The sequence below is a fragment of the Prionailurus viverrinus genome, chromosome D1, assembly GCF_022837055.1.
Source record: "Prionailurus viverrinus isolate Anna chromosome D1, UM_Priviv_1.0, whole genome shotgun sequence".
Taxonomy (NCBI): Eukaryota; Metazoa; Chordata; class Mammalia; order Carnivora; family Felidae; genus Prionailurus; species Prionailurus viverrinus.
In genome coordinates this window covers 47,062,966-47,090,433 of record NC_062570.1, presented here as the reverse complement: position 1 = coordinate 47,090,433, position 27,468 = coordinate 47,062,966, and the positions used below count along the sequence as shown (strand labels likewise).

The 27,468-nt window shown below is 40.5% G+C and overlaps 1 protein-coding gene across 18 annotated transcripts in view; it reads right to left on the bottom strand.

Moving 5' to 3' along the window:
• Positions 1 to 27,468, bottom strand: part of SYTL2 (synaptotagmin like 2) — a 153,850-nt gene that overhangs the window by 26,791 nt on the left and 99,591 nt on the right. For 9 of the 18 annotated variants that reach the window (XR_007156179.1, XM_047877297.1, XM_047877301.1 and 6 more), the window contains 6 exons: positions 26,713 to 26,864; positions 24,294 to 24,426; positions 13,380 to 13,461; positions 12,350 to 12,464; positions 10,151 to 10,954; positions 1,711 to 5,604 (listed from right to left, as the gene is read on the bottom strand). Coding sequence is in view for 17 of the 18 variants with exons in the window: in XM_047877297.1 (XP_047733253.1) it covers positions 1,711 to 5,604; positions 10,151 to 10,954; positions 12,350 to 12,464; positions 13,380 to 13,461; positions 24,294 to 24,426; positions 26,713 to 26,864 (5,180 nt within the window). In the remaining variant the exon portion in view is untranslated. Of the gene's footprint in view, positions 1 to 1,710; positions 5,605 to 10,150; positions 10,955 to 12,349; positions 12,465 to 13,379; positions 13,462 to 24,293; positions 24,427 to 26,712; positions 26,865 to 27,468 lie in introns of those variants that run through there. The other 9 variants (XM_047877313.1, XM_047877307.1, XM_047877311.1 and 6 more) reach the window with 4 other exon arrangements.

Below are 27,468 nucleotides of genomic sequence, written 5' to 3'. Positions count from 1 at the left end.
ACCCTACTCCCATCTGTTTGTTTTCAAATAAAAATTTAGGTTAGGGGATATAAAATTACAACTGTACTAATTTATACCTCTTATTGGCTTATGAATTTTAAATATCTTCTCTAAGCTCTGGGTGGTTATTTAATATTATTTCATTTTTAGATAGGCTTTTTACTGTCTAATTGGTTATCCTGATATACTATAAACAAAGCTATATACATTAGGCAATAGTCTCCAAAGTAAGTACAAATTTACCCTCTTAGGGTCACTTCACCCTCGTCTTTAATGGGGTACTTTAGTAAAAGTCTACTTCAGCATGTTTAACATACTGACTTATACTCTTGCAAATGTCTGGTTTCAGAGACTGGTATATCACTTTCCTTTGCTTACCAACAACCTTTGTTAAAGGGGCTCCAAGTTGATTAATTAGGATTAAAGGGGATACTTTGGTCAGTTTTCAAGAAGAGAAGACTACAGTTACTTGCAAAGGAAACCAAACCTCACAAGTTATCCACCCAGTAAGACTTACTCATTCTCATCGATGCTGAGGGGACTCAAAAATGACAAATTTTTAAAACTACTAGGAGGGTGACTGACACTAGCTGTTGTGCAACTTTGGTTAAAATGTCCCTCCCAAAGAGCATCCTTTATCATTTAATCACTATAATTGGGTAACTTCTCATTCCTATTTGTCTCTGGGTTTCTCTTCTAAAATGCCCATGTTGATCACAATAGCAAACAGAGACAAGCCCCATGTCTTACAGCCTGGCTGAAACCACTACCCCCAAGTCCGCTCAGATGAATGTGGTAATCAGTTAAGATCTTCATCCATTTGGCCAAAGTTGGAGTCAAAGAAATGCAGCAGGCCAGGCAATGCCTTCAGGTGGAACCAGGTGAATTCATCTGACCAAAGTCATACTCTAGAGAAGGGAAAGATTCTGCAGATAACTGAACACAAGAGGAAAAGAGTGGCAACAAAACACCACAGTACTATGTATCTGATGGAAAGAAAGTTCCAACCTTGCACTTTGTTCCTGGTATTTAGCCCCTACTGTGGTAAAATATCCATCCTTAAAGGGAAATGTCTGTCCATTTGTGGCACTGTCTTGCCACAAATCTTACTAGAGACTTCTGTGTGGATTGCCCATTAAGAATGAAATTCTATTTTATGTCCAGGAGGAAAACTAGCTAGGATGTTTTAGAAGTACTTTCTAAACCCAAAAAGTTCTTTAAAAAATACTTTTAAAACCTAAAAATTCTATTGTGATTAATGAGAATAAAGTCAGATTCTGAAACACTGCCTGTGGGTAAAACTGTCTCTATGTAACTGATTTGATTAAAGAATAAAAAGGAGGCTGGGTGGCTCAGTTGGTTAAGCATCTAACTTTGGCTCAGGTCATGATCTCATGATTTGTGAGTTCAAGCCCTGCACTGGGCTCTGCACTGACAATGCTGAGCCAGCTAGGGATTCTCTCCCTCTCCTTCTCTCTCTCTTTGCATCCCCCTTCTCAAAATAAATAAATAAACTTGAAAAAAAAAGAATATAAAAGGAAATGTAGCTTTTCATTAAGAAAGGCTAGGTAGAGCTAAAGTGATATGAAGAATTTAGCACCACTTGGAATGTCAAATTAATCTCAGTTGTAAAAACTGTATCATCTTTTACATCAGCATTCCACAAACCAATTCATTAACCAACAGGTTAAAAAAAATCAGAATGCTCACTAGAGGTATTTCTCCAGCTTTCTGCATTGGAACCAATGTTTCCATCTGAAAAATCAGAGTCAGAGAAACCTTCTTTCTCTTCCTTTTTCTCTTCTCTCTTACATGGTGATGCCAGAATCAATTCAACTTTACTTGTTTTTGTAGGGTTTGCTTTGTCTGTCAGGAGAGAAATGGGTTGCCTATTTGTGGACACACTCATTGCTTTAGGAGCCTTTTCAAAGCCAGGTTCCTGAGAAGTCCCTTCTTGAACCCCTGCAACCTGACTTTCACTGTCCCTGTCCTCTGGGGCTATTGTAGTTTCAGTGACCCCTATTTTATGTTCTGCAAAGAGCTGTGGGGTTCCAAAGATCTCAACCCCACTGTCAGGACCACAAAGATCTACTGATAAATCAGTCATAGCTTGGTGTCCGCCCAACACTTCATCACACTGGTTGACTTGAGATTTGAGAACATTATTCTTAAGCTTCCTTTCAGAGGCCTCTGAGGCTGTCCAGTAAAAATGGGGCACTGTCTTCAAGAAACTGTCCTGCTCTGACTGTGGACACTCCTTCTCGGGAGTTTCTTCCTTCACTGACAACTGGAGCAGGTAAGAAGGAGTTTCCGATGCTTCTCTAAAAAGTTTCTCAAAACCCATATCAAAAGCACTCTCAGTTATTGATGGCGCCTCAGACTTTTTTACTGTTTCTTTGATTTCCTCAGGATGGAATTCAGAAGCAGCTTGCCTGGGCACCTCAGTACTACCTGTTAGCTTTGATAGAGAAAGAGTCCCTGTATCACTTTCATTTTTTGAGGAGGGGCTTTCAACTGCTTCCTTCAGTAGTTTTTCTAAGCCAGCACTGAATTCTAGGAACTCTGATTTAGGTTGAATAACTGTTTCCTTCACAATTTCTGCCACTTCCTGGGATAACTTTTTGCCATACTGAGTAACAGTGCAATCAGATGAACAAAGGGTTTGTTCTGATGGAGATACTCGGGCAGCTAAGTAAGATCCAATTTTATGAGTTTTATCAGGAACTATGGTGAAGGGATAAAAATCCTTTCTGTCTGGAATTAAAATGTCCATTATAGCCCACGGTGTAGAATTCTGGGGGCTACCTGCTGCCTCAACTCCTTCAGGAAATTCTGCTTTTACTTCTCCAGGCACTACTCCCCTCTCAACTGGATAGCTCAACCAAGCTTCTCTAAGTAGCTTTTGTAATGTAGCATTTACATACTTCAAGGCAGGGTTAGGTGGAAGAATGACTTTTTCCACAGTCTCTGAAATTTCCCTTTGTGAAGGTAATGCCTTATCCTGGGGAGCGAGATGAGCATCCCTGGAATAAGGCATCTTTTGGGGAGAGTTGGCCACATCCCCAAAAGAATCCTTTCTGTATAGATGAGAAGGTCGACCCAATGAGTGAGAACTTTCTGCAGCCATCTGACACAAATCCTCCGTGTTTAGCTGGCACTCACCACTTTCAGCTTTCTGAAGGAGAGCTGCATTTCCCAAAGTTTCTTCCCCTTTTGGAAAAGGAGCTATTATCTCTTTTTGATAGTCTGATATGTTGTGACTCCATTCTATCCCTTTTTCATAAACTCTACTCTCTTCAGGCTCAGAGTTGATCCTAGTGGTAACAGGTTCTAACATGGTTGGTAAGGGAGAAGGTGAAGTCCCAGTTGCTTCCTTCAGGAGTTTGTCTAGACTAGCAGTCAAAGTGTTCGGTTTGACCTTTGGAGGAGCTACTGTTTTGTCTACATGCTCATTAATGATCTCCTCATGTCCTCTGTCTTCTCCCTCAGTATCAGCAAAATCTGTGTCATGAGGCCATGTTTTATTTCCAGAAATCTCTTGTTCAGGCACTTGTTTTTCATGAACTTTTCCAACAGAAGTTTGCATGGCTGGTGATGAAGCTTCTGAAAGTAACTTCTGTAAGTTGTCATTAAAAGTGTCTTTGTAGTCTTTAGACAAAACACTTGTTTTTACTATTGATTCTTGTATCTCTTGGTCTGAGTAATCCTTTTCTTCCTTGAACACTGGTGTAACAAACCATTCCATATTCTTTTTCACATTTTCCTTTGATGACTCATTTCCTGGCAACTGATGAGCAGACTTTCTGGATGGTCTCAATGGAAATGTGGTTTCATCTGGTAACACCTGGAGTGTGCACTTTGAATTTAATTTCTCAATTTCCTCTCTTGCTGGTAATTTTTTTTTACCTGGAAGTGTCCCTATTTCATGGATATTTTTTCCTGATGATTTAATGTCACTGAGTTCTTTGTATTTCTGGCTATTAAAAGGCACCAAAGGGTTTTGGCTTACTATGGTAGTATTCTTCTCAACATTGTCTTGACTATTTGTATTGGCTCCTAAGTCCCAAAACTTTCTCAAATTCTCAAATTGAGAGTGATTATAGACCTGTTCCATATTGGGTTCATCCATTCTTTCTTTTAGGGACATAACTTTAAAGTTGGGATTTGATTCACCAATTAGGGATCTGTCTTTCTCCAAAGGAGTATATATTCCATTCGCAACATTTGAAGGATATTGCCATGATGGTAAAGTAAGATCCCTTTTATAATGCCAGCTCTCAGCCTCTGGCAACATTTTTATAGGCTCATTTATCCTATTCTGAAAAGGAGACATTTCACCTGATTGGTCAACTGAAGGATAATTTTTGGATGGACCTGGTTTCTGAGGCCTGGTCTCTTTAGATTTATTCAAGGAATAAAAGCTGGAGAGATGGGCTATGTGGCCATTGTCATCTAGGACCACTTGTTTGCTAATGACTTGATTATATTCAGTCTGGCCTGTAGATAAATTGTCCATGGACTTCACAGGCTGATATGCTTTAGCAGAAGGTCGCCCTTGACTGCATGATGATGTGGGTTCTTTATGAGTTAATTTAGCAGCAGCTTTCTCACCTTCCCAAAAAGATATTCTGTCACTTACTCTTTTGTATTTCTCTCTTTGTACTTGGTTCTTGGGAGCCTCAACAGCATCCTGTAATTGGACTTCAGGCTTCTTCCAAGATTTGTCTTTGGCAATCCCATGTGGTGACTCAATATACTCTGGCTCTAAGGAAGCTTTCAGGATGTATGTATCTTCTTCTTTGCTCTTTTTCTCTGTCTTCATGTTGTCTTTCAAACTTGGTTCTTTGACAAGTGTTGAAGAGTCAAAATTCACTTCTGAGTTTCCTCTACTTTTTTCAAAACTCTGAAGCTCAGGCTCTTCTTCACCTAAGGTGCCAATAGCCTTAATGTTGCATGGAACTTGGTCTTCTGCATCAGGTCCTGTGACAGCACTGTAGGAATAGTTACTGGTTGGGGGGAGTACCTGATTTCCTTCTCCTATGTTTTTCGAACCTTGGCTATAGTCCACAGTTTTACTGCCTTGATTTGGGTCATAGATTTCACATGATTGCAATATGCCTAGACCTTCCTTGCCTTGTTGGAACAAATTAATAGGTTTGGGTTTGATATTCACATTATTATTTTGGCAATTTCCAGAAGGTAGCATATTTCCCTTTTCCTGGAATGTCAAATCAGATTCCATAGGCGTCAGTTTAACTTTGGCAGATAATAGAGCCTTTGAACCACTTTCTTTTACACTGGCGTCATCTGTCACCAAGGTAGTAGCAACCTGTGATTCTGAGTCTATTTCTTCTTTGGGTTCTATTCCTTGGGGATGTTGGAGAGATGACTTATTGTCTTCTGAATGACAACTTCGATTAAACCAGTCTAGGACTTTAGATATGGAATCATCAGTTGTCTTCCTTATCTCAGTGGCAAATGGATCAGAGTGTGAGGACTTCATTGCTTTTAGGGCCTTGAGAAGAGGGGGCTTACCTTGCTGATGGTCTCTAGAACTGTGACCTGGCACCTGAGATGGCTCAGGCTCAACACAAGACAGTCCATCTGCAACACAGAAATGCTTTTCTAAATAAGAAAAGAGAATGCTTAAAGAATTATTCAATCACTCACATTATCTTTTGAAGAGGCACTTTGTATTTACACTTTCCATACCACTAGCTGTTTATATCCGCACTTTTCAGGGGCTATAATATAAACAATCTTAATTAAGATATTCTATTAGAGTTGCTCTATGACAGTAAAGGAAGGTAAATGTAGACCTCTGAAATATGGGATATAGACCCAATTGAGAAATTCCTCTGAAGTCTCTGATTTATACTGAAAATTCATATGGGGGCACCTGGCTGGCTTGGTCGGTGGAGCATGTGACTCTTGATCTTGTGGGGTTATGAGTTCAAGCCCCATGTCAGGGGTAGAGCTAAATTAAAACAAAGTAAAAATTCATGTGAATTTAGTATTCTGATCTATGTTACATTAAAATTTTTTTCAACATTTATTTTTGAGAGAGAGAGAGAGAGAGCACAACAAAGCATGAGAAGAAGGGCAGAGAGAGAAGGAGACACAGAACTCGAAGCAGGCTCCAGGCTCCAAGCTGTCAGCCCAGAGTCCAATGCAGGGCTTGAACCCACTAACCATGAGATCATGACCTGAGTCGAAGTTGGACGTTTAACCAACTGAGCCACCCAGGTGCCCCTATGTTACATTTTAAATATTTTCTTCTACTCTCAAATCTATGCATAAAACTGACACTATAAGAAGATACAACATGTTGATTTTGTGACTCCACCAATCCACTGGCATACTCATAAACATCAGAGGGGGCTTATACCCACGTTTGAGGAACATAGACCAGAAGATTCAGGAGTTGGGAAAACAACTTTCTGGAGCTTCCGCCAGAGTATAAGAATGTTACAATGAAGATATTTGCATTCCTGGGCCTTACTCCTGCTACATTAAAGCAGAATCTCTGAAGAGGGGCCCAGGAATCTTTACTAACAGTTATCCCACTGATTGTTCTACATACTGGAGTTTGAGGACCATGATCTCAAGAGGCTCCTCTGTTATCTTCCATTTCCCTGATATAGTTTGTGAGTTTAGTAGTTTCTATGAGCCAAATAAACTAAACTGAAGACTGATGGAGAATGTGATCTCAACTTGTTCCCTGATGTTGGCTGACCAATGGCTAGGAAGCTAGAGAAGGATATTTAAGTTTATGCTAAGCTATCAAGAAAGCAGAGAGAATCCTGTCTGAGCCTTAATTATTGGGCATACGGTACACTTAGATAAGGGAGCTCAGGCATTTCTCCCTTTTAGTTAAGACTTGGATGTTTCAGGAGCACCTGGGTAGCTCAGCTGGTTAAGCATCTGACTCCATCTCAGGTCAGCTCATGATCTCATGGTTTGTGGGATTGAGCCCGGTGCGGAGCCCTGCCTCTGGCTCTGCTCTGATAGCATAAAGCCTGCTTGGGATTCTCTCTCTCCCATTCTTTCTGTTCCTCCCCTGCTCATGCATGCACATGCTGGCTGGCTCTCTCTCTCAAAATAAATAAACATTAAAAAAAAAAAGACTCCAGTGTTTCAGCATTTCTCCCTCTTCCTTACAAATGCTAAGCTATGCAATACATGTTCCTAAAAATTACATCAGCAGAATTTTTATGAAATCAGCTACATTTCAAATGCACTAGAGGACATCTCAATTAATAAAATTTTATCTTTAATTTTAATCATCAACTCTGGCTAAGCATGAAAACAACTAAGTGTTACACAATAATTGGCACATGGTTGATATTGGTTTCCATAACTACCCATTGTACTATTGAATATATGTCAATAATTGTGAAGTTCTTTTGAGAAATCTTTAAGAATTCTGTGTTAGTTTGTTTAACAGAAGACTATTTAATGATGGAGAAATGCTTATAATATGCTATAAGGAAAAAAAGAAATCTGGCAGTATAAACATAATTTAAAATTATAGTCATGCTTGAAAATTTTTGAAAGGCTCTACAATTAAATGTTAGCAATACTGTGGCTAATGCTGGCTGATGACATCACAGATAATATTTGTTTCATTCTGTGTGCACTTCTTTTCAAATGTTTTACAACAAAACTATATTACTTTTATTTTTTATTAAAAAAAATTTTTTTAATGTTTATATATTTTTGAGACAGAGAATGAGAGAGACAGAGCATGAGAGGCAGAGGGGCAGAGAGAAAGGGAGACACAGAATCCTATGTAGGCTCCAGGCTCTGAGATGTCAGTGCAGAGCCTGACATAGGGCTTAACCCCACGAACTGTGAGATTATGACCTGAGCCGAAGTCATATGCTTAACTGACACAGCCACCCAGGAGCCCCAAAAGTATATTAGTTTTAAAATAAGAACAGTTATTTTAAATATTTGATGCCAGGTAATGTTTAATTTCCTCTGAGGAGTTCTTTTGTATTTTCCAGGTAGTAATGAATGTGATATTGACTGTCCTGAAGCTCAGAGCTAAAGTTAAACCCTTACAATTCACATACTTTGCATTTATCATTTTTGGGAGCCTGTTTTATTTTTACGCTTCATTATTTACTTGTATATATTTTTTTGGTAAGCAAGGTATTAATAAGTAAGTAGAACTTTGTATATAAGCTATAAGGCCAGGAGGCCCATCAATCAAAACAGGTGTAACTGATGATGCCTTCCTCCCAAATTTCCTGGTCAGCTGGGATTTAAAAATCAGAAAACACAAATAGTTAATACATAATTGTAGTTTGTGGGAAAGCAGGTGCAGTTTGAAAAACAGGAAAGGTTTACCAATTTTTTTCTGTGGATTATAGTAAATGAAAATATATTTTTTAAAAAATTTTTTTTTCAACGTTTTTATTTATTTTTGGGACAGAGAGAGACAGAGCATGAACGGGGGAGGGGCAGAGAGAGAGGGAGACACAGAATCAGAAACAGGCTCCAGGCTCCGAGCCATCAGCCCAGAGCCTGACGCGGGGCTCGAACTCACGGACCGCGAGATCGTGACCTGGCTGAAGTCGGACGCTTAACCGACTGCGCCACCCAGGCGCCCCAAAATGAAAATATTATTAAAGAATTTTTTCATCTTTTGAATATTTAAGTAAACACCATACAATTATTTGCCAGTGTTTATGAAACTTTAGTAATTTTCTTTAACATGAGGTGTTTTTATTGAAGAATCACCTGCTAATTTTTAATTAAAAAATATTCCTTTGTGTTCAAATAACTAAAATGTCTGGGGCGCAGGGCGGTGATTGAAAGTGCTCTGCTCTTTAAGAAGAGGATTGATCTGAACAAGTATAAAACTGTAGGGCTGAGCAAAAATGACTCAGAGTTAACTTAGTACTGACTAATAAGGAAGGAGGAGAGCAAGTGCATCAGACACGTGGCTGCTGCTATTGTAAATTTTCTGGACTACAAAGACATCATCATAGGGCTTGATGAAGAATTACTGAAGATGGGAAAGAGTGTACAACATGATTTTTTCCATTGTTCCTGTTTTATAAAACATAAGAATTATGAAGTAATCACATGGGTCTGGGAAAACAGTGTCTCATCTCCTGAGAGGTGTAAGATTTTCAAGAGAGGGCTAGTTTATCTAGATAGCAGGAAAAAGCAGTATTCCCTTCACCTCTCTGCTCACAGCAGCTTAAGGAGAAAGTTCCTTCTGGGCTTTTAACATCTAAGAACACATGGCTGGTGGCCCCAGGCAAGCCAAGGTCTGAGGCTTTTCATAGTAAGTACTAGAACTCTAAGTTCCCATCCTTCAGAGCTAACAAAGTGAAGGTTCTTCTGAGGTTAAAAATAAAGTCAGGGGCTCCTGGGTGGTTCAGTCAGTTAAGCGTCTGACTCAGGATTTCAACTCACGTCATGATCCCAGGGTCTTGGCATTGAGCCCCACATCAGGCTCTGCATTGAGTATGGAACCTGGTTAAGATTTTCTCTCTTTCTGCTCCTTCCCTGTTCTCTCTCTTTCAAAAAAAAATATCAAAGTTTGATTAAAGGTAATTGATAAAATAACTGAATAATATATCCTGTACAAAGATATTAGCATATATTTAATTCTTACTCTATATACACACCTTGATTTAACTCAAAACATTATAATTTGTTTAGTTAAATTATTGGTAGCTAACAATTTTTAGTGAAAAGCATAATGGGCCAGAAAGTGTGTGTGTGTGTTTTTTTCATGTTTGCTTATTTTTGAGAGAGAGAGAGAGCAAGCAAGCATGAGGAGAGAGGGGCAGAGACAGAGAGAGACAGAGGATCCGAAGAGGGACCCATGCTGACAGCAGAGAGCACAATGTGGGGCTCGAACTCACCATGAGATCATGACCTGAGCTGAAGTCCAATGCTTAACTGAGTCACCCAGGTGTGCCTGGTTTTAGTTTGAGTTATCCCTTTATTTACTGGTGGTTATACTACCTCCAAACCCATTAGAAGGTAGTATAATCATTCCCCAGTGGCACCTGCCTGAATTGTAGCTGAAATGTCTAAGAGGCAAAATGGGGCTTCTACAGGGCTGGGTTTGGTCATTCCAAAGCCATTGGGTTGGTTTTTATAGCCTGGTAGTAACAACTCTTACCAGCAGGGCTTTTGGACAATTCTGATTTAAGCCTTGACAATTCTGATGGTTTGGCTTTGTGTTCATTGATGGTAGGTGAATTCTCAATGGACTCTGGTCTTGTAGTTAAAACTTGTGAGGGAGAACGGTGCCCATTAATTGGAAAAGAACCAGAAGTCATTGGCTGACATGTTTCATTTTTTGATGCACTTGGGCTTGAGGCTGATTGATGTAAAGGCAAAGGCTTTCTGTACTGGGGAGGTTTAGGGTCATTCCAAAACTCATCTACGTCCACTTTATCTTCTGCTCCATTCTTCAATCTGTCAGATTCTAAAACACTAAATTCTCCTATGTCCTGGCCATGGCTTAGCCCAGGGCTCTGTGGGAGTTCATCCTTCACTGCAGAGAATCTCACATGTTTTAATGGCTCCAGGGAGTTTGAAGAGTCGTCATCTTCCAAGGAATGCTCCTTCTCAGAAATTCTCTCATGGATGGTTAGGCCAGGTGACACAATTTTGCTTTTGGGTTCAAAGTTCTGAAGAAAACGAACCGTTTCAGAGTCTGTGCTGCTAGAACTGGAGTTGCGCTTCAGGATCCCTCTCGGAGCCCCCCTTGCACCCAGGGAGTCTGTCCTTTGTCTAGGAAAAGGCTGGTTATCATCTTGCTTTAACTCATGTGATTTGTGGAGCATTTTCCTGGCTTTGGGGATTGGAGCTTTGATCTGAGATCCATTCTCAGGGCCTGGAAATGTCTGCTTTGGTTTCTCTAAATTTTGGCTTGAAATATCTGGGATCGACAATTCTTCTTTTGACTCTGACAATTCACCTGAAAATTAAAACATGTTAGGTGATATACCAAATGGAGAATAACCCTAATTTAAAACACCTATCACGAATTTAATGTACATTTAGCAAAAAGAGTAGAATAAAATATTAAAGATAACAAAGTATTCGTGTAAGTGCAGACCTAATTAGAAAGCATTAAAAAATTCATTCATGAACTTCACTGAACTGTACATTTAAGATTACTGTGCTTTACATCCATACTTTGAGGTATTTTTATACTCAGTAAAAAAGTTTTTAGAAAAAATTTTTAAAATTCCTTAAGGAGGCTAAGGAAAAACACAGAAGTCACTTAAAAAATTCACATATGTTGGGGCGCCTGGGTGGTTCAATTAGTTGAGTGTCCGACTTCGGCTCAGGTCAGGATCTCGTGCTTTGTGAGTTCAGGCCCCACACTGGGCTCTGTGCTGACAAAGCCTGGAGCCTGCTTCGGATTCTATGTCTCCCTCTCTGTCTCTACCCATCCCTTGCCCGCACCCTGTCTCTCACTCTCAAAAATAAATCAACGTTAAAAAAAAAATTTTTTTTTTTAATTCACGTATGGAAACTAGAAAAAGGAACTCAATGTTTTAAAAAGAAAATCTCAATTTTTTTTACAAAAGAAAATCTCTAAAACAAAAATTAGTTTTTTCCAAAAAGTTAAAAAAAAAAAATGGGTAGCATGTTCCAGTGCCTTTTTTTCTGTAAAATATTTTACGTAATATAATGTGTATCCAATGGAGGGGGGAAGTACACTAATATTAAAACAGGATAATTGATACTCCAACTCCACTATTTAATGTTAATTTTCTACCCCTTGTCCAATTTTTAATGCCTGAGGGCTCTTCTTATAGTTGCTTTTGAAGAGACTGAATTGTCTAGTATTTCTTCTTAATGGTATGGAAGAACGGTAAAATTCTGTAAGAGGCAGACTTAAATCAATTAAGCCACAAACCTGATCAAATGCCTCCTGAGGGACTAGGCTGATAATTACAGATTAGAGGATCATAACATTGTCAAGTGGCCTTTTTTCCTTAAAGCAAAAACTCTTTTCATTACACAAAGAATGTCCTCACATGGTACACAGCCAATATGTGCTGTTAAATGAATGAATGAACGCCTCTGGTCAAAAAATTCCCCAGTTCACTGAGGGGGAACCTAAGGCCTGGAGGTCAAACAACAAGTGTGAGCTCCAAGACTGGAATGCGTGAACTTCCAGTTTCTAAAATTTCTGCTTCCTTCCCTCAGGCAGGAAACCAATGGGCACAGTAGAATAAGAAAATCATCAGGACTTTTCACTTTCTCTTGAAAGTTCTTTTAGTTAAAGGAACTCTGAGAATTTCCCTTGGTCCACAGATAACAAAGATACAAATATCTCGTCCATAAAAATAATATTTACCTTCTTTTGAGGTCTGAAAGAAACCAGCCTTTCCATTTTTTGACGGCTCACTTTTGGTTTGTTGAGATAAGTGATCTTCTGGAAACTTGGAGCTATTAAATGGGTTCTTCCTTTGCTGGGGAAAAATATTGTTTATTAAACTCATTTTAAACGTCATAGCAGCAACTCAGTGTTAACAAATGCTTATTAGTTCCAAAACTTGATAGTTTCGTCCAGTAAACTCTGTCTGGCATGTTTGAAAAATTACTGTCCTGGTTAATGTGGCTGACACAGAATTACCAAATATGCCAGACCAGAATTAAACTGTATAAAATATACTCAATCCCAGAGTCCTACAAAGTTAGACCAGAACCAGGCATTCAAATCTAAACCTCACATTTTACAAAGGTGAGAAAACTTGGGCCTAGTCTAGGTTAGGGTAAAGCTGAGACTGATCAGGGCAGATTCCCCCAATGCTCTTTCTACATAAAAGACTCTCACTGTGCTAGATTAAAGCTGAACTAAATACAATTGTAACTGACCTTTCCTATAAAGATTTAAAAGACACTTATCAAGGTATTTGGAGTGCTTCATAATCACTATTATGATCATCAATTCCAATGACAGAAAGGGGAACAGTAAATAGAATTTTTTTATTAATATAAGACTGAATATGCTTATTGTCTTGGCCTTCATAAATTGGCAATGCCCTCCCATAAGCAGAACTCTAACAGAGATTCAGGAAGCTATGAATAGGAACTTGGACTGATATGGAACTAACAAGCTACTTTCCGTATGCTTAAAAGCAGCAATCCCCAACAGGGGATTTTTTTTATTCTCTAGGGCAAGAAATCAGGGTCTTCAGCAATGTAGAAACATGGTATTCACCAACTTTTTCACCACAAGAGTGACTTCTTACATAAAATAGTAAAAATTATCTATGGTACAAAAAAGGACTACAAAATCCTCTTTATATCATGGTACTTTGATACAACCAGAAAAATGGCATTCCTGCCAAAAATGAGACTTTTGGAGTCTGAGCTCAATCTACCTTAGCCGGAGACACAGCTGACTTCCTTGTGTTTTCCTGGGACATATCAATCACGGTGGAAGCTGGATTTACCACGCTAGAACTGCAAAAGAAATAATAATTCAGAGAATAAACCCTCACCCTTTGAGGAAGCATAAATCATGCCTCTGAAGCTGAAAGCTATTAAGGCAGGACAGGAGAGGAAGTTTGTAAAACCAAACTGCCGGGAAGGGAGAGAGAGTTGGGGCCTAGAGATCATTAAGCAGCAAAGTGAAGGCGGAGGCAGAACAGACACGAAAGACAGGCATGAGACAAGCAAAACCATCAGAAGCCTTGAGATTTTTAGCATGGTACCAGGCACACAGGAGGTTCACAATGTAAATGTGTAGAGATGAACCCATCTCAAAGTCAGAAGCTAAGGTCAGGTGCAGATGACAGGGAGCAACTTATCTCAAGGCGAGGGGATGTCATTGCTGAAAATAAAGCCCCAAAGAGTTTCAGGGCTTGGTTTCACAGAATGGCAGTGGTCACTCTAACTCAGGCAGGAAATAACTGAAGGAAAAACTCCGGTGAGACCAGTGACTTGACAGCCGATCTAAGAGATGCTGTGCAGGGAGGCCAGTACATTCAGGCAACTTGGTGAGGGCTCTCAACCTAACTCTCCTAACTCAGGCTGGGCAGTGAGTTCTTATTCAAATACAAAAGGGGTAAGGGCAAGCACAGCAGCCAAAAGATGGTGGCAGGTAGAAGCCTGGGGCTGGCTCAGAAGAGTGAAGAAGATTCTCTACCCAAGGGACAGGACAGCCCCAGGGTGAGAGCACAGTGAGAGTAAATGGAGAAAAGGGAGTTTAGCAGGGTTCCCTCCTGAACAACCACTCCCATGGCTATTAAGGAAGAAAGGAAAAAGAGAGTCAGAGTGGCCCCGGACAGACGGGAAGAAAACCATCTGTTCAGACTTCCTGCTCCAGTGGCCTTGCCTCAGGCATAAAAGGTGAAGTCACTACTGGCTGAAACCACTGTGCCCAGGTGGACTCCACCTGTCCTCTTAGTGACATCAAAGACTCAAGAACTTGGAAAATACCTAGGAAGGCACCGGCTTTTCACCATGTAGCAAAGGAACTGGATGTTGGGGAAAGAGAGCAATTTTCCCCAAAGCCACAGAGCCCTGCCCAAGAATATGGTTACTCAAAACATGGGCTACTTGTTCCCACAGCTTCATTTCCTTTCTTTCCCTCTGCACTTCAATTGTTATTTTTTGCACAGACTTAGTCCCAGGAAAAGGATGAACTTTTGAGGAAGCCATTCTTCCTTTTGTTACTCTCTTCATTGTTCCAGAGAGGAACTGCGGCAGTTGAGGCAGATGTATATAAAATACATCTTGATTACATGGATGTGACAAAGAGGGGAAAAGGATGGGGAAGGGAAGGGCAAGGAACAAGAATGGGAATTTATAATGGAGCTAGAATTAAGGCTCATAGAAAAACACATTGCAGGAGGCTATTCTTACAACAGTGGGCACAAATTTCAATCAAGGTATCTATCAGCCAATGTGAAAACAAGTACCTGGTCACTGAGAGAACTCACGGTGTCCATACAATAAAAATAGCCAATAGCTCAGGACTAGAAAGCACTATCTCTTGACTGTCATTTTAAGAAGCCCATGAATGACACAAGGAACCTTACAACAGAGGCTAGGCTCAGTTTCTTAGAATGTTTTGTATCATCTCCTTATAAATAAAGCAGTCGTATAATCAGAGGACCTCAACCAAATGCTACTGACTCCATGGATCACCCATTTTGTCCTGCCATCTTCTTCCCTCCTCTCCCACTCACCAAGACTGAAGGATAAGCAGTCTCAACTCTCTCCCCTCTCTGCTCCCCGGAAACCCAGTTCCTGTGCTTCATAGGCCCCAGTTCCGAGTGCCCATATTTTACATCATAAAACCAGACATGAAACTAGTCTCTCTCTTTCTAAACTCTATCAACCAATGTATGTCAGGTCCACTATGAAGTACCTCTTTGACCGTCTTTATAAACCCCCTGCAATGCCTTGTACAGCACCTGATACACAACTTGTGAAAAACTGAAAAATGAAGATCACTGAGCCAGTGCCAGGCAGCAGATAGGTATCCATGATTTTTTTCTTAAAAAACCCATGTTACTTGCCAAACAACAACAAGGCACATTATTTAAGTTTAAAATAAATGCCTTTGTTTCTATTAGTTCAGAAAACAAAAGAGGAAGAAATGACACATTCAGAGCACATGGTCAGACACTAAAGTACAGAGATACAGTATCACTGGGCCACTGTGTGTGTTGGGAGAGGGAAAATGACAAGGGGGTGGGACACGTGGTTAGGGACTGGGTTAGTCTGCTTAGAAAAAATGAAAACAACAGTCTTGTGCCTCAAAGTCTGTAAAAATACAGCTACTTCTCAGATTAAGCTCTGGCTTTACTTCTCTCAAGGAATACAGCAATGTTTTGCATTCCTGCCTTTTATTTGGCAATCACCTTATCCTCAGCTGATTTTTGCAACAACCCTTTGAGGTATGTATGCTTCTCCTCATTTAACTCATGAGAAAAACTAAGGCTTGGGAGGTTAAATAACCTTGATGTCACAAAATTAATAAATGAAGACCTGGGGATTTGAGCCAGGTGTGTCTGACCCTGACCCAACAGACAATCACACGAATAATGGCGAAGCTACACTGCCTCTGATTTCTCACATTAATAAAGTGGTGGTTTATAGCAAGAAGACTGAAGTCCAGGTGATCCTTCTTTCCCAGTGACTGTCACATCTGTCACTTCCTTTCTACCTTTACAGTCACATCCTTTATTTCTATCAACTTTATTAGCATCACATCTGACCTCCTGATTCTAAAGTTCCACGAATCCATTCAGCATTCCGCCACTAAGCTGGGATGATCTCAAACACAATTTTGATCATGTCACTCTTTTGCTCGTCCTCCTTCCCTGACTCCCCAAGGTCTCTTGGAATGAAGTCTGTTTGAACTTGTCAGGAAGGAACTGGAGATGCTCCGCCATGTACCCAATATACTTTCCCACTCTTTCCTTCTATTGCCCCTTCATGCCAAAGAGTTCCATCTACTCATCATCCCCAAAACTCACTTGACTGTTGTCTCCACTTGGTCTATCCTCCCCGCCCTGCCCTCATGTGTTTGCTCCGCTCTCTGCCCAAATCCTTGCTGTCATCTCCAAGCCCAGTCCAAATCTCACCACCTTGTGATACTGCTCCTGTATCAGCCCAGCTGGAAGTGGGTCTCCTTGTCTCAAATCCTTATATCACATTTCAGTGGTACTTTGGATTCAAAATTTGCTCTCTGCCTGGCACTATTTGTTATCACATGATCAGATATTCACACACACGGATGCATTATTTTTCCTAAGAGAATATAGACTCTTTATAGCCAGATACTGTGTCTTTGTTTCTTGGAATCCCTCCCCAAGGCAGTAGACTGTGTCCTGCATATAAAAGATACTCAATACATTCCACAGGACTAGATTTTTAAACTGCAGCAAGCCAAATTCCACACCCTGTGCTTGTAATTCTTCCCTCAGGCACCCTTCAAAAACTACCTGCAATGCCAGAAGGAACACTTAGACAAAATGTGTTTACTTTGTTAAAAGAATTATTAAAGTATTAGATTATGATATTGACATTAGGGTTAAAAGTATCTGCATTTTAATACAAGTCTTGGAAGACTTAACTACAAAGACTAATAAGGTATCATACTGTTGCAGGGATGCTGGGGAAAGAGGTGCAGCTTTAAATCATACCACGTGGCCAGCTGGACACTCAACCTGTTTCTCTATCTAGCCATAAAGTGCTCTCAAGCACATAAAGTGACTTTTAAGAGTTTCTGAACCTTAACTGGCCTTTCCCTCTAAAAAAGTTAAAAATAACAGCAGACATCTTACACTAGTTCTTTGCAGCTTAAATATTAACAGTGTCGAATCAGAAACAAATTCTGCGAGTGATTTTTTTCCACATGTTGTTGCTGTTGTTCACCTCTCTCCCCCTTTGGGTGGCAAGTTTCTTGGAAGCTAATGCTGGGTCTCGTCCCAAGTGCCCAACACTGTGCCAGCACATGTTACACTCAGTGAAGCTCAAACACATGGGTAAACAAATGAAGAAATGGCTCAGGGATAAAGTAAGGGAAGTAAATTAGAAAATATGCTACACCAAGCCTTTCAAGTCAGCATTTTTTTTTAAGTAAAACATTACTTGTCTGATGCCACCATATTTCATGCTACAGAATTCTCTAACATGAATATTCTCAGCCAAGTGTAAGACACTCTGATGTCACAGTGAAACTATTTCTACCACAGGTGATTTGGGCAAATCCAAGATCCTATACGATTAAGAAAGATTGCTTTAAAGTGCTCAGTATAAGTGATTCTGGGGGGCAGGCCTCTAAGAAATGAAATGGTCACATCACTGCATATGCAACATATCCAAGGACAAAAGATCAAATGCATTGTCCTTAGAATGGCATCTCTACCTTGCTTTTGCGAGAAAGCTACGTGCTTCACATTGAGCTTATTATTGGGGTAGGGGTTGAGGTAAGTGGCTAATTCTTCTGGGAGATTGAAACAGGGAGAGGAAGGAGGAGAAAGAGAGGGAGAGACTAAGAGATTGAGACACAAACAAAAGCCTTCCAGGGAAAAGAACATTAGTAGAAACAATAACATTATTTCAGAATTAAAGACATGGTTTTAATTTCTTGGTCCGCATTCAACAGAGGATAAGACAGAGATCGGTGGCAAAAGTATCACTGAAGCATAGGAAGTGAAGCTTAAAGATTAGCATTTTTGTTCATTATGATGACTCACAAGTAATCAGTGCTTTAACTCTACCAAAACCAAAGTGAGGTGAGGACGTACAGCTTCTCTTGTAAGAAAACTCATTGTTTTCTCACCACTTCCTAGGGAAGTGCAGAAGCCATGGAAAGAAATACCACAGGGAAACCTTCACCTTGTTCTCCCTGAACTCATTTTGGAGATATTCTCTAGGGATTTTTTTGATTAACAGACATTACAAACCTCTGCAGCAGCCAAGCTCCCTCCTACCTCCATGCCTTCTGGTACTCTACTTTGAATGCCCCCTCTTATAGTTGTCCAAATGTGAGAATACCCCTCACATTCTCGTCCATCTTTTATAATCACCAGAGCTCATGATGATAATGCTGAGCTGAGAGATTCTCAGTAACGCAAAGCAATGAAGTCTGTAGGCTATCGATCATGTTCTTCATTTGTAGCTTAACTTTTCCCTTTCTCCTCTTTTCTACTCCATCCCTGAGTTCCAAACTACTTCATTCAATCATTCTTTCATTCACTCATTTGTTCATTCGTTAACCCCTCATTCACCATTATTCTTTACCTCATAATTCATTACCTTATCAACTGTTTTCATCCAAGTGGTCAGTCTCTCACTCTCCGTCTATTCTCCATTCATTCATTCCTTCCTTCATTCATTCCACAAGACACTCTTTGGGCACTGTTGTATGTGTTAGGAATAGGGCAGTGAACCAAACAAAATATAGCAATAAACCAAAAGGCCTTTTCCTCATGCATTTGGAGGGCGGGGAAGGACAATACATACACACAAAAGTAAATATGTAACCCAATGTCAGGTAGTGGTAAGTGTGCAGAAAATAAGAGAAAAGTGCTGGCATTCATACATTCCCCAGATACTTATCACTACATGTTAGGTGCTTGGTACATGGTGGTGAATAATATCCATGTCCTCAATGCTGAGAAAGAAATGCAGTGAAGCTCAGCCCTGGGAAAAATCTGGATTTTTAAAAGTTCCTTGGGCAGTTCTGACATACAACTCACAGTTGAGAATATCTCATCAAGTAACCCACATATCTTTTATAGATTATTAGATATCCCTGTGTCATACAAACACCTGAAATTTCTTCTAATTTCATCTCTAAAATTGTCATACGTTTCCTCTTTTCTCCACTCCCTTGATTAGGTTCTTACCATCTCTCACCTAAACTTCTGTTACAGTGTTCTAATGGAATTGCCTAACCCCATCTTCCACAGTTATCAGAATGATCACTCTAAAAAGCAAACTTGATCAAAATGTCATTTGATGGCTCCTTGTGACTTAAAGGAAAAGTCCAGCCTTTTGGCCAACATGCAAGGCTCTTCACAATCTTGCTCTGGTCTCTTTCTGCAGCATAACTGCCCATCACTCACAGACCACATCTACTAGACCATTTTCAGGTCTCCAACATGCCAGGCCCTCATGTCATTCTCCCCATGTCTACCTAACATAATCCTTCTCATCTTTCAAGAACTGACTTACATATAACTCTCTCTAGAAGCTTCCCTGACAATCCCTCACATTCACCCTGGACACGGGGCTACTCCTCTGTGCTCCCATAGCTTTTAATTACACTTATCATTTGACATCACAATTTATGGTTATACATGACAGCCCCTTTTGCAAACAATAAGTTCCCTAAGGACAGGGACCATATGTTGTTCATCTCTGAATTCCTAGCTACTATCTTGCATACAATAAATATGGAATAATTACTGACTGACTAAATAAATGACTGAATGAAGAATAAATTAGAAACCCTATAAAATGATTTATTCTACTGGGTGGTAGCAAGACATTGAATCAGTGTTTCCAATCAACTACATACAGTGATATTTAAACATTTTATTTCTAATAAATATCCTGAAAGTAAACCGAGCCAATAAATGGATTAACTGTTCCATCCTAACCATTCATACCCGTTTCTCTTTCCTATTTTTGTACACATTTCACTGTCTTTCTTCTGGCCTTTCTGAACTCTTCTGCCTGTGGTTTAGGCTGGCCCATAGTACCCCCTGCTGATTTTGCTCCAGCAAAAGCAGTAACTGACCTCTGACGGAGGACATCTATTACCAGGGCTTATTTGTATATAGTCAGAGTATACTACCACCTCTTTGATATGATGCCAGGGCACTGAGATGCCCACTGCCACTAACACAGTCCTCTCTGCACCTAACAGTTTGCCTCCCTTGGTTGAAGGCTCTGATCCCCATCAGTCTGCATTCTGAAGGTAATTCTTTAATCTTTAGAAACCATTAGGAACTGGAAGTCTTCCCAGCAGAAAGTCTATACAGGGTGGGAGACAGACACATGACAGACCTCTGAATCCTTTCATTGAAATGCCCTCATCTGTACTGCACACCACATGATAAGAGCTACTTGGGCTGTGTGTTGGGATGCCACAAACACGCTCAGGCTCTTATTTCAATAAGGTGACCATTCAGAAAAGGCAAGAAGCTGAAATTTTCCATCCGTGCAGGGTTATTAAAAAGTCAATATTCCTTAGAGTGGAATGCATGCTAGATTCCTTCAAAGGAGAAAGGAGAGGCCATCGGGCAACTGAGGGATGTGGGATGGGGAAGGACATGAGAAGAGGAACCAGAAGGGGAAAAGAAATGAGAAGCTTGGAATGCACTTGAGAAACTAGCGTTTTCTTTAGTGTATTGGGCTGGTCCTGTGAGAGGCCACAGTGTTAATATAAGCTATCACAGAGACCAATCTTCAGACAGGCAGTCTTAAAGGAAGAGATTAGAGAGAGAAACTACAGGGCCAGTCCACTTGCAGCCTCCTTCAGACCAAAGCAGCACCAAAATGGGGACATCTAAGACTATCAGTGTTGCCCGGAGCACCCAACCTTGTTTCACAGAACATGTCATCCCAAGTAACAAAGGAAGGTCTTCTCACCCCAAAACAGGTCTACCTCTATAGTCAAGACATCTTATACCTCATTTATGGGCAGGGTCCTGACCCCTATGGGAAGAGCTTCTCACATCTTTATTTGTATACTCCCCACCTTGGTTCAGCCATGCCTTGTGGATTATTTGGGGATAGGGAGGACATGATGTGCTATCAAGGTGTGGTTCATGAACCAGTGCCAATCTGAGAACTGCGTGTCACTGGTTCACAATGAGGGGAGTACAGAAATTGCGTGTATACATTTAGACTCATTTATAGCAATTTGCTAAGACAGCCCAGAACTGTATTGGAGCTTTATACTTCGTATGATTTTGCTGTTTTCTGTATTTCATTTTTGTTATATTTTTATATAAGATTCCAATCTGTGATGACTAAGAAATACAGGTTATTTTTTAAAAAAACAAAACACGGGTCTTTGACCACCATTTGTGCCAATACTGCACAGTTAAAATTCAGCAACCAGCACTGGAACTGTGAGCATTTGGAGTTTTCCCTTTGCCACTTTAAAGAAAACCTCACTCTCTACTCCTTCGTTCATCAAACCTCTCTCTACTTCCTTGTGTGACAGGTGCAAACAAAGATGAATTCCGGAAGAATGCAGGTACCAGATGGCGCGTGAGTTCATGCCAGGCACCCACAGTGTTTCAATTCTTCTCAGGCAGGACCCCACAGAACTGTGCCCATACAAACAAGGAATCTTGCCACAGAACCTATTAGAAAAACTGCTTCAGAAACTGCAATATCTAGTCACTGTTGCCTCACAACACTCCCGGACACCTGACTCCTGGCTAAGAAAATATTGACAGGTACTGAGTCATGCTATTGAAGTTCAATTCCTCTAAAAGTACAGGCCCCAAAATATACTTAACACACCCAGTTCGCAAAGGTTAAAGTATAGGTGAGAAACACCGCAGGAACCCGATACTGAGTAAAGTACTAGCTTCTGACATGGGAAGGAAGAAGTAAACAACAGCTCCTTCCACAGTTCTGGATGATTACCACCCATGTCACGTCATGAGCAAAGCAGCATACATTTTTATTCTGACATTTTTATTCTTGCCTTCTGAACCATACCTCATCTATGTTATAATAACATAATTATAAAGCCACTGGAAATTGCCAATTTTCTTTCTTCCTGTGAAATGCTAAGTGGTTCCCACATCTCATTTCATTTAATCTCATAATATCCTAGTGAGGCAGCTCTGCTCTGATTTACAGATGAAACCAGAAAGTCTCGTCTGAGGCCACACAAGGAATGCAGAAAATAATGAAGATATGACTTGGGGAAGCTATATTAATAGCCTCAAATTGAGAAACAGGGGGAAACACCCACCAGCCTGCATGGGGGTCATGAAGAAAAGCCAGGTAATGAGGGCAGCGGCGCCTCTGTCCCCCAGGCCCTTTGAGATGAAATGCGTTCTTGGGAGAAGGACAGGAAGTCTGACCCAGATAAAACTGTGCAGTAAGCTAAGTTGGTCTTCTGACACCCCCAAATCTCCTTTCCCCTTCTGTGGTACTTGAACCCTCCTCCCCTAGTTAGTCAGTGTTCTGGTGTCCCCATCACCCATCAGATTGGCTCTTAGGAGCTGCTCTCAGCTCCTTAATGATGATTCTAAATAACTGTGTTCTCACTCCTGGAGTTTCTAATACTTAAGTTCTCATCTTTCCCTATGGAAGGAAATCCTTTATCTCATTAGGGGGATTGCTGGAAAATGGGAAGTCACCAAGGGGAAGTGGTAGGGATCGATTCTCACTCAATGTATGTGAGAGTCCATACTTCCATTCACTAAATGCCCACTATGTGCTATTGACCATTTTAAGAATTCTACATTTACTAGCTAATTAAATTCTCAGTAATCCTGCTGGAAAATCATTATCATTCCATTTTTATAGTTGAGAAACCAAAGGCCCAAGAAGTTAAGTCACTTCTAACACAAGGTCACAAAATCAATTAGTGACTACTTATTGTTTAACTTCTAGCCAACATGGTTTCTACATACAGAACATTACAAATCATCCCAGAGGGGAAACAGTCCAGCCTACAACCCATGGAAGTGAGTCCTCTCCAACCGGGAGATGGATACTGGGTACCTTAATAGAGTCAGTATTCCATTATTCACATCATGTAACTTTACTCATATTTGGCTCTGAAATGCCTATTGATGCCTACATTATAGACCTTCTCCCTCATGTGTCAACTACATTAGAAATATCCCTGTTCCCTAGGTGCCTCAGACTTGGAAACTGACTCAGTGATTATCCTACCAGCAAATTTGTTGACTTCAGCCCTGTTGTAGACTCTGAATTGAATTGTCTTCACTGAGGAGGTACAGATACAATGCAACTGCCTTCCCACCAAAGGGTAATAACTATACCTCCAAGGGATGAACACCAATGGGAAGATCTTAAATACCTAAAAGCAAATCCTCAAAAGGTTTCTGGCAATGTAGCTCCACAGTCAGGTACTTCTTAGGAAGGATGCACAAATGTACATTTTTGACTGGCCAGATGGTAACAGGTATGGAAAACACCAAAAAAAAAAAAAAATCAAGACTGAAATATTGAGGACAATCTGCATCCTAAAGAGGCATTTACTGAGCACCTCCTATATACCAGGTATTCTACCTACATTATCACTAATTCTCACTATAGTCTTTCCTGGTATATACATATTATCTTTCCTATCTAGAGTTAAGAAAAGAGACTCAGAGAGGTTAAATGACTTGTCCATCATCAAATGGCTAATAAGTGGCATATTTAGGATTTGAATTCATGTCTGGTTTCTCAGAAACTTGAGCTTCTTCCATTGAACCAGGTTGTACAATTTGATCATAATTCACCTCTTCTCTGAAACGACTCTATTTATTTTGAAGTACCTCTTCATTCTACTCTAAGGTGAAATCATTAACACAAATAAAAATCAGCTATTGTTGGTGCTAGAAGAAATCACCCACTTAATATTTTGATTTTATTTAACATTCAGGTTTGTTAGAAATTCTCGAAGTTGGAAGAGTACTGCTCAGGCTTTGTCCACATCAGGGCCCCAAATTCTCTCATACATACTCCCATCACAGTGCCTGTGAGAAGAGTCTGGTGTTTGCACTCATAGCACACCAAGCCATGAATCCCACATCCAGCGGCTCTCCCTATGAGCTCTACCTTACCTTGGGCTTGCTGGTGCTACATCCTCTGGCTCTTCTAGAGCACCAGTTAGCTCCGGGGGAAGGATAGCATCTTTGTTGACGTTATTCACCCAGCTTTCCTTTGCCTCATTTGCTCTGTCCTTACTCTGCTCAGCTGAAAGAGGAAACAATAAAGACAGGAAGGTTATTCCTCACCTCCATAACCTACAACTCTTATAGTAGCTCTTATCACTGAAGCTCAAACTTGAACCTCAGGCCTTTCCAGAGTGCCAAGGCAATCACTAATGAGTCTGAGTATCCAGGGTCAGAATTACATCTGCAAGTCAAGTCAGTAGATTCTCATATTGTTAGCTTCCCTCAAGCAGAATCTCCTGAGAGCATGATTGTACATTTAAATGTGCAGGTAAATCCAGAGACCACTACAGCAAAATGCTGACCACCTCTAAGTGGATCTGACCTCAACTGGGGACAGGACTAAAGATGTATGCCAGGAGAATTCTCTGGTCAGTGAGTCCTCATTGGAACAGAGACACCATCATTACCAAGCATTTACCAAACATCAACAGTGCCTGACTTGAGGTTGGGCTCTGGGACCCAAAGGGAAATAAACACTTATCATCTGGAATGTTCCTCTCCACTGCCTCTTCCTTCCCCCAGTCTCTACACATCCAAATTCTACATACTCCTCAATACCCAGCTCAGATGCCAAGGCCCCCCAAAAAACTCTGCATTCCCTATTCAGGAAATAACTTCTTTTTGCCTCTGAACATCAGATCTCTTCACCAGCACCTCTCATAGCATCAACCAAGTACTAAATGCCAGACACAGTGCTGAGTTTTTTGCATGCATTTCCTTGTGAGGAAGGAGTTTTTTTCCAAGTTCACAGGTTTGGAAATTGAGGATCAAAAAGTTCAGGAGACTTGCCTAAGACCACAGAGCCAATAAATGCCAGGAATGCTTATACATCAACGTTAAGAAGATGAAGCAGGGGCGCCTGGGTGGCTCAGTTGGTTAAGCGTCCGACTTCAGCTCAGGTCATGATCTCGCCGTCCGTGAGTTCGAGCCCCGCGTCGGGCTCTGGGCTGATGGCTCAGAGCCTGGAGCCTGCTTCTGATTCTGTGTCTCCCTCTCTCTCTGCCCCTCCCCCGTTCATGCTCTGTCTCAATATAAGGGCTCCCAATTACCAAATAGTCACATTCCAGGGTGGTATTCCCTACAGAGTCTCTCTACACATAAGTCTAATTTCTTCAATTGCAAAACAGAATCCACAATAGTAACCTGTACCTATCAAGAGTTCTGAAGGCCGGGATGGTTTTGAAAATCAAGAGGGATGCAAGCAACACATGGCATATACTCAACAATAAGCCTTTATTTGCAAGGAGTATGACTCTGAGTCATAAAGAATGAAATCCCAGTGCTCCATTTGCCAATGATACAACCTTGGACAAGTAATTTCACTTCTCTGAACTTTACATGTCCCATATATAGAACGGGGATAATAATACCTACCTTACAATATTGCTGCTATACTTACAAATATAGAGAGTAAATGCCTATCATGTATTAAATGATCAAAAGGTGAGAGCTGTTTTCCTTATTGTATACAGGTTAGATCTACACAGGGGCTATTCTCAGGGGTAAAAGTTTATACTGTCTAGTCTAGAGTGAGAGAGAAGGCACACTATAAATGTTTAATAAACCCAACAGAATTCTAAAGCCCTCAAAATACTGTCTTTACAGTCTCTTAAGTAATACACTTGGTTGATTAAAGAGGTATCAGATGTTAAAGTTGTTGAAAGAGATGCTAGTCTCTTTCTGTCACCCTACTCAAAGAAAAGGTTCTGAATCTTCTGAGTTAAAAGCCAAAAGGAATGCAGGGGTAAATGCCTTATAACCCCAACTGTTGGGGCGCCTGGGTGGCTCAATCAGTTAAGATTCTGACTCCTGATTTCAGCTCAGGTCATGATCTCAAAGTTTGTGAGTTCAAGCCCCATGTGAGGCTTTGTGCTGACAGTGCACAGCCTGCTTGGGATTCTCTCTCTCTCTCTCTCTCTCTCTCTCTCTCTCTCTCTCTCCCTCCCTCCCTCCCTCCCTCCACCCCTCCCTTGCATGTGCATTCTCTCTCTCTCTCTCTCAAAATAAATAAAATAAACTGAAAAAAAAAAAATAAACCCCAACTGTCTATACTACTACAACTCAATACAGTCTCTAAAGGACTTCCCATGTTTTTCTACATTACCCTGGGTCACTTAGCCCTGCCTTCATCCATCTGAATTCAGGGCAAGAGGATTTTGAGCTGGGGGACTACACATTATGCAAAGCACACCTCTAAATGACATCCCTCAGCAGCTTCCAGTAAAGATTCTAACATCCTTCCCTTCTCTTGACAATGCCTTCCCCACAAATGCTGGCTCAAAATGTACTACCCAAATCAACTCACCTGCTACCTGGAGCTTCTTCTTTCTCATGGATGCTCTGATGATATCTGCACCATGAATTCTGTCTCTGTGCCTTTTTGCCTTGGCTTCATAAAACCACTGGCCACTCATATTCTTCAACTGTTGGTCATCCTTAATTTTTTCAGGCAAATGTCTACAAAAGGAAAAGAGCTTTACTTTGCTGAGAGCCCATGGTAAATAAATGAGTTTACTGTGACAGTGCATAAAGAAATTTGTAAACAGAAACACAAATAAAGCTCTCAATAATTTAGAAGACCCCACAAACCTCTTAGATGACTAAGAAATATATATTCCTCTTTGAATGAAAAGTCAAGAAAGACAAGGCTTACACTTTTTAAAAATCAAAGACTTTATCCCTGACCTCCACATGATGTCTGGAATTTCTCAAGAATGGATTCACTTTTGAGCTGTGGTCTTCTGTGTCTACTGTTCAAATGCAAACACCCCAGGGAAAGATGATATATTAAGCATCTCTAAGCTTTGGTCCCTTTAGCTGTAAAAAGAGGTTAATCATACTAATCTACTTCATGGGATTGCTTTGAGGATTAAATTAGCTAATGCATATAAACTGCCCTTTGCAAATGCCTGGCACTTAATACCCAATGAATAAGTGTGGTGTAGTTATCAGCTCATCAATCCTTTCCATTTCAGTGAAATGAGTTTTATCAGAGACTTTCTGTGGGGGAAGTGCATGATGTCTCTGGGTCTTAATGCTAGGGAAATGAATGCTGAAAAAG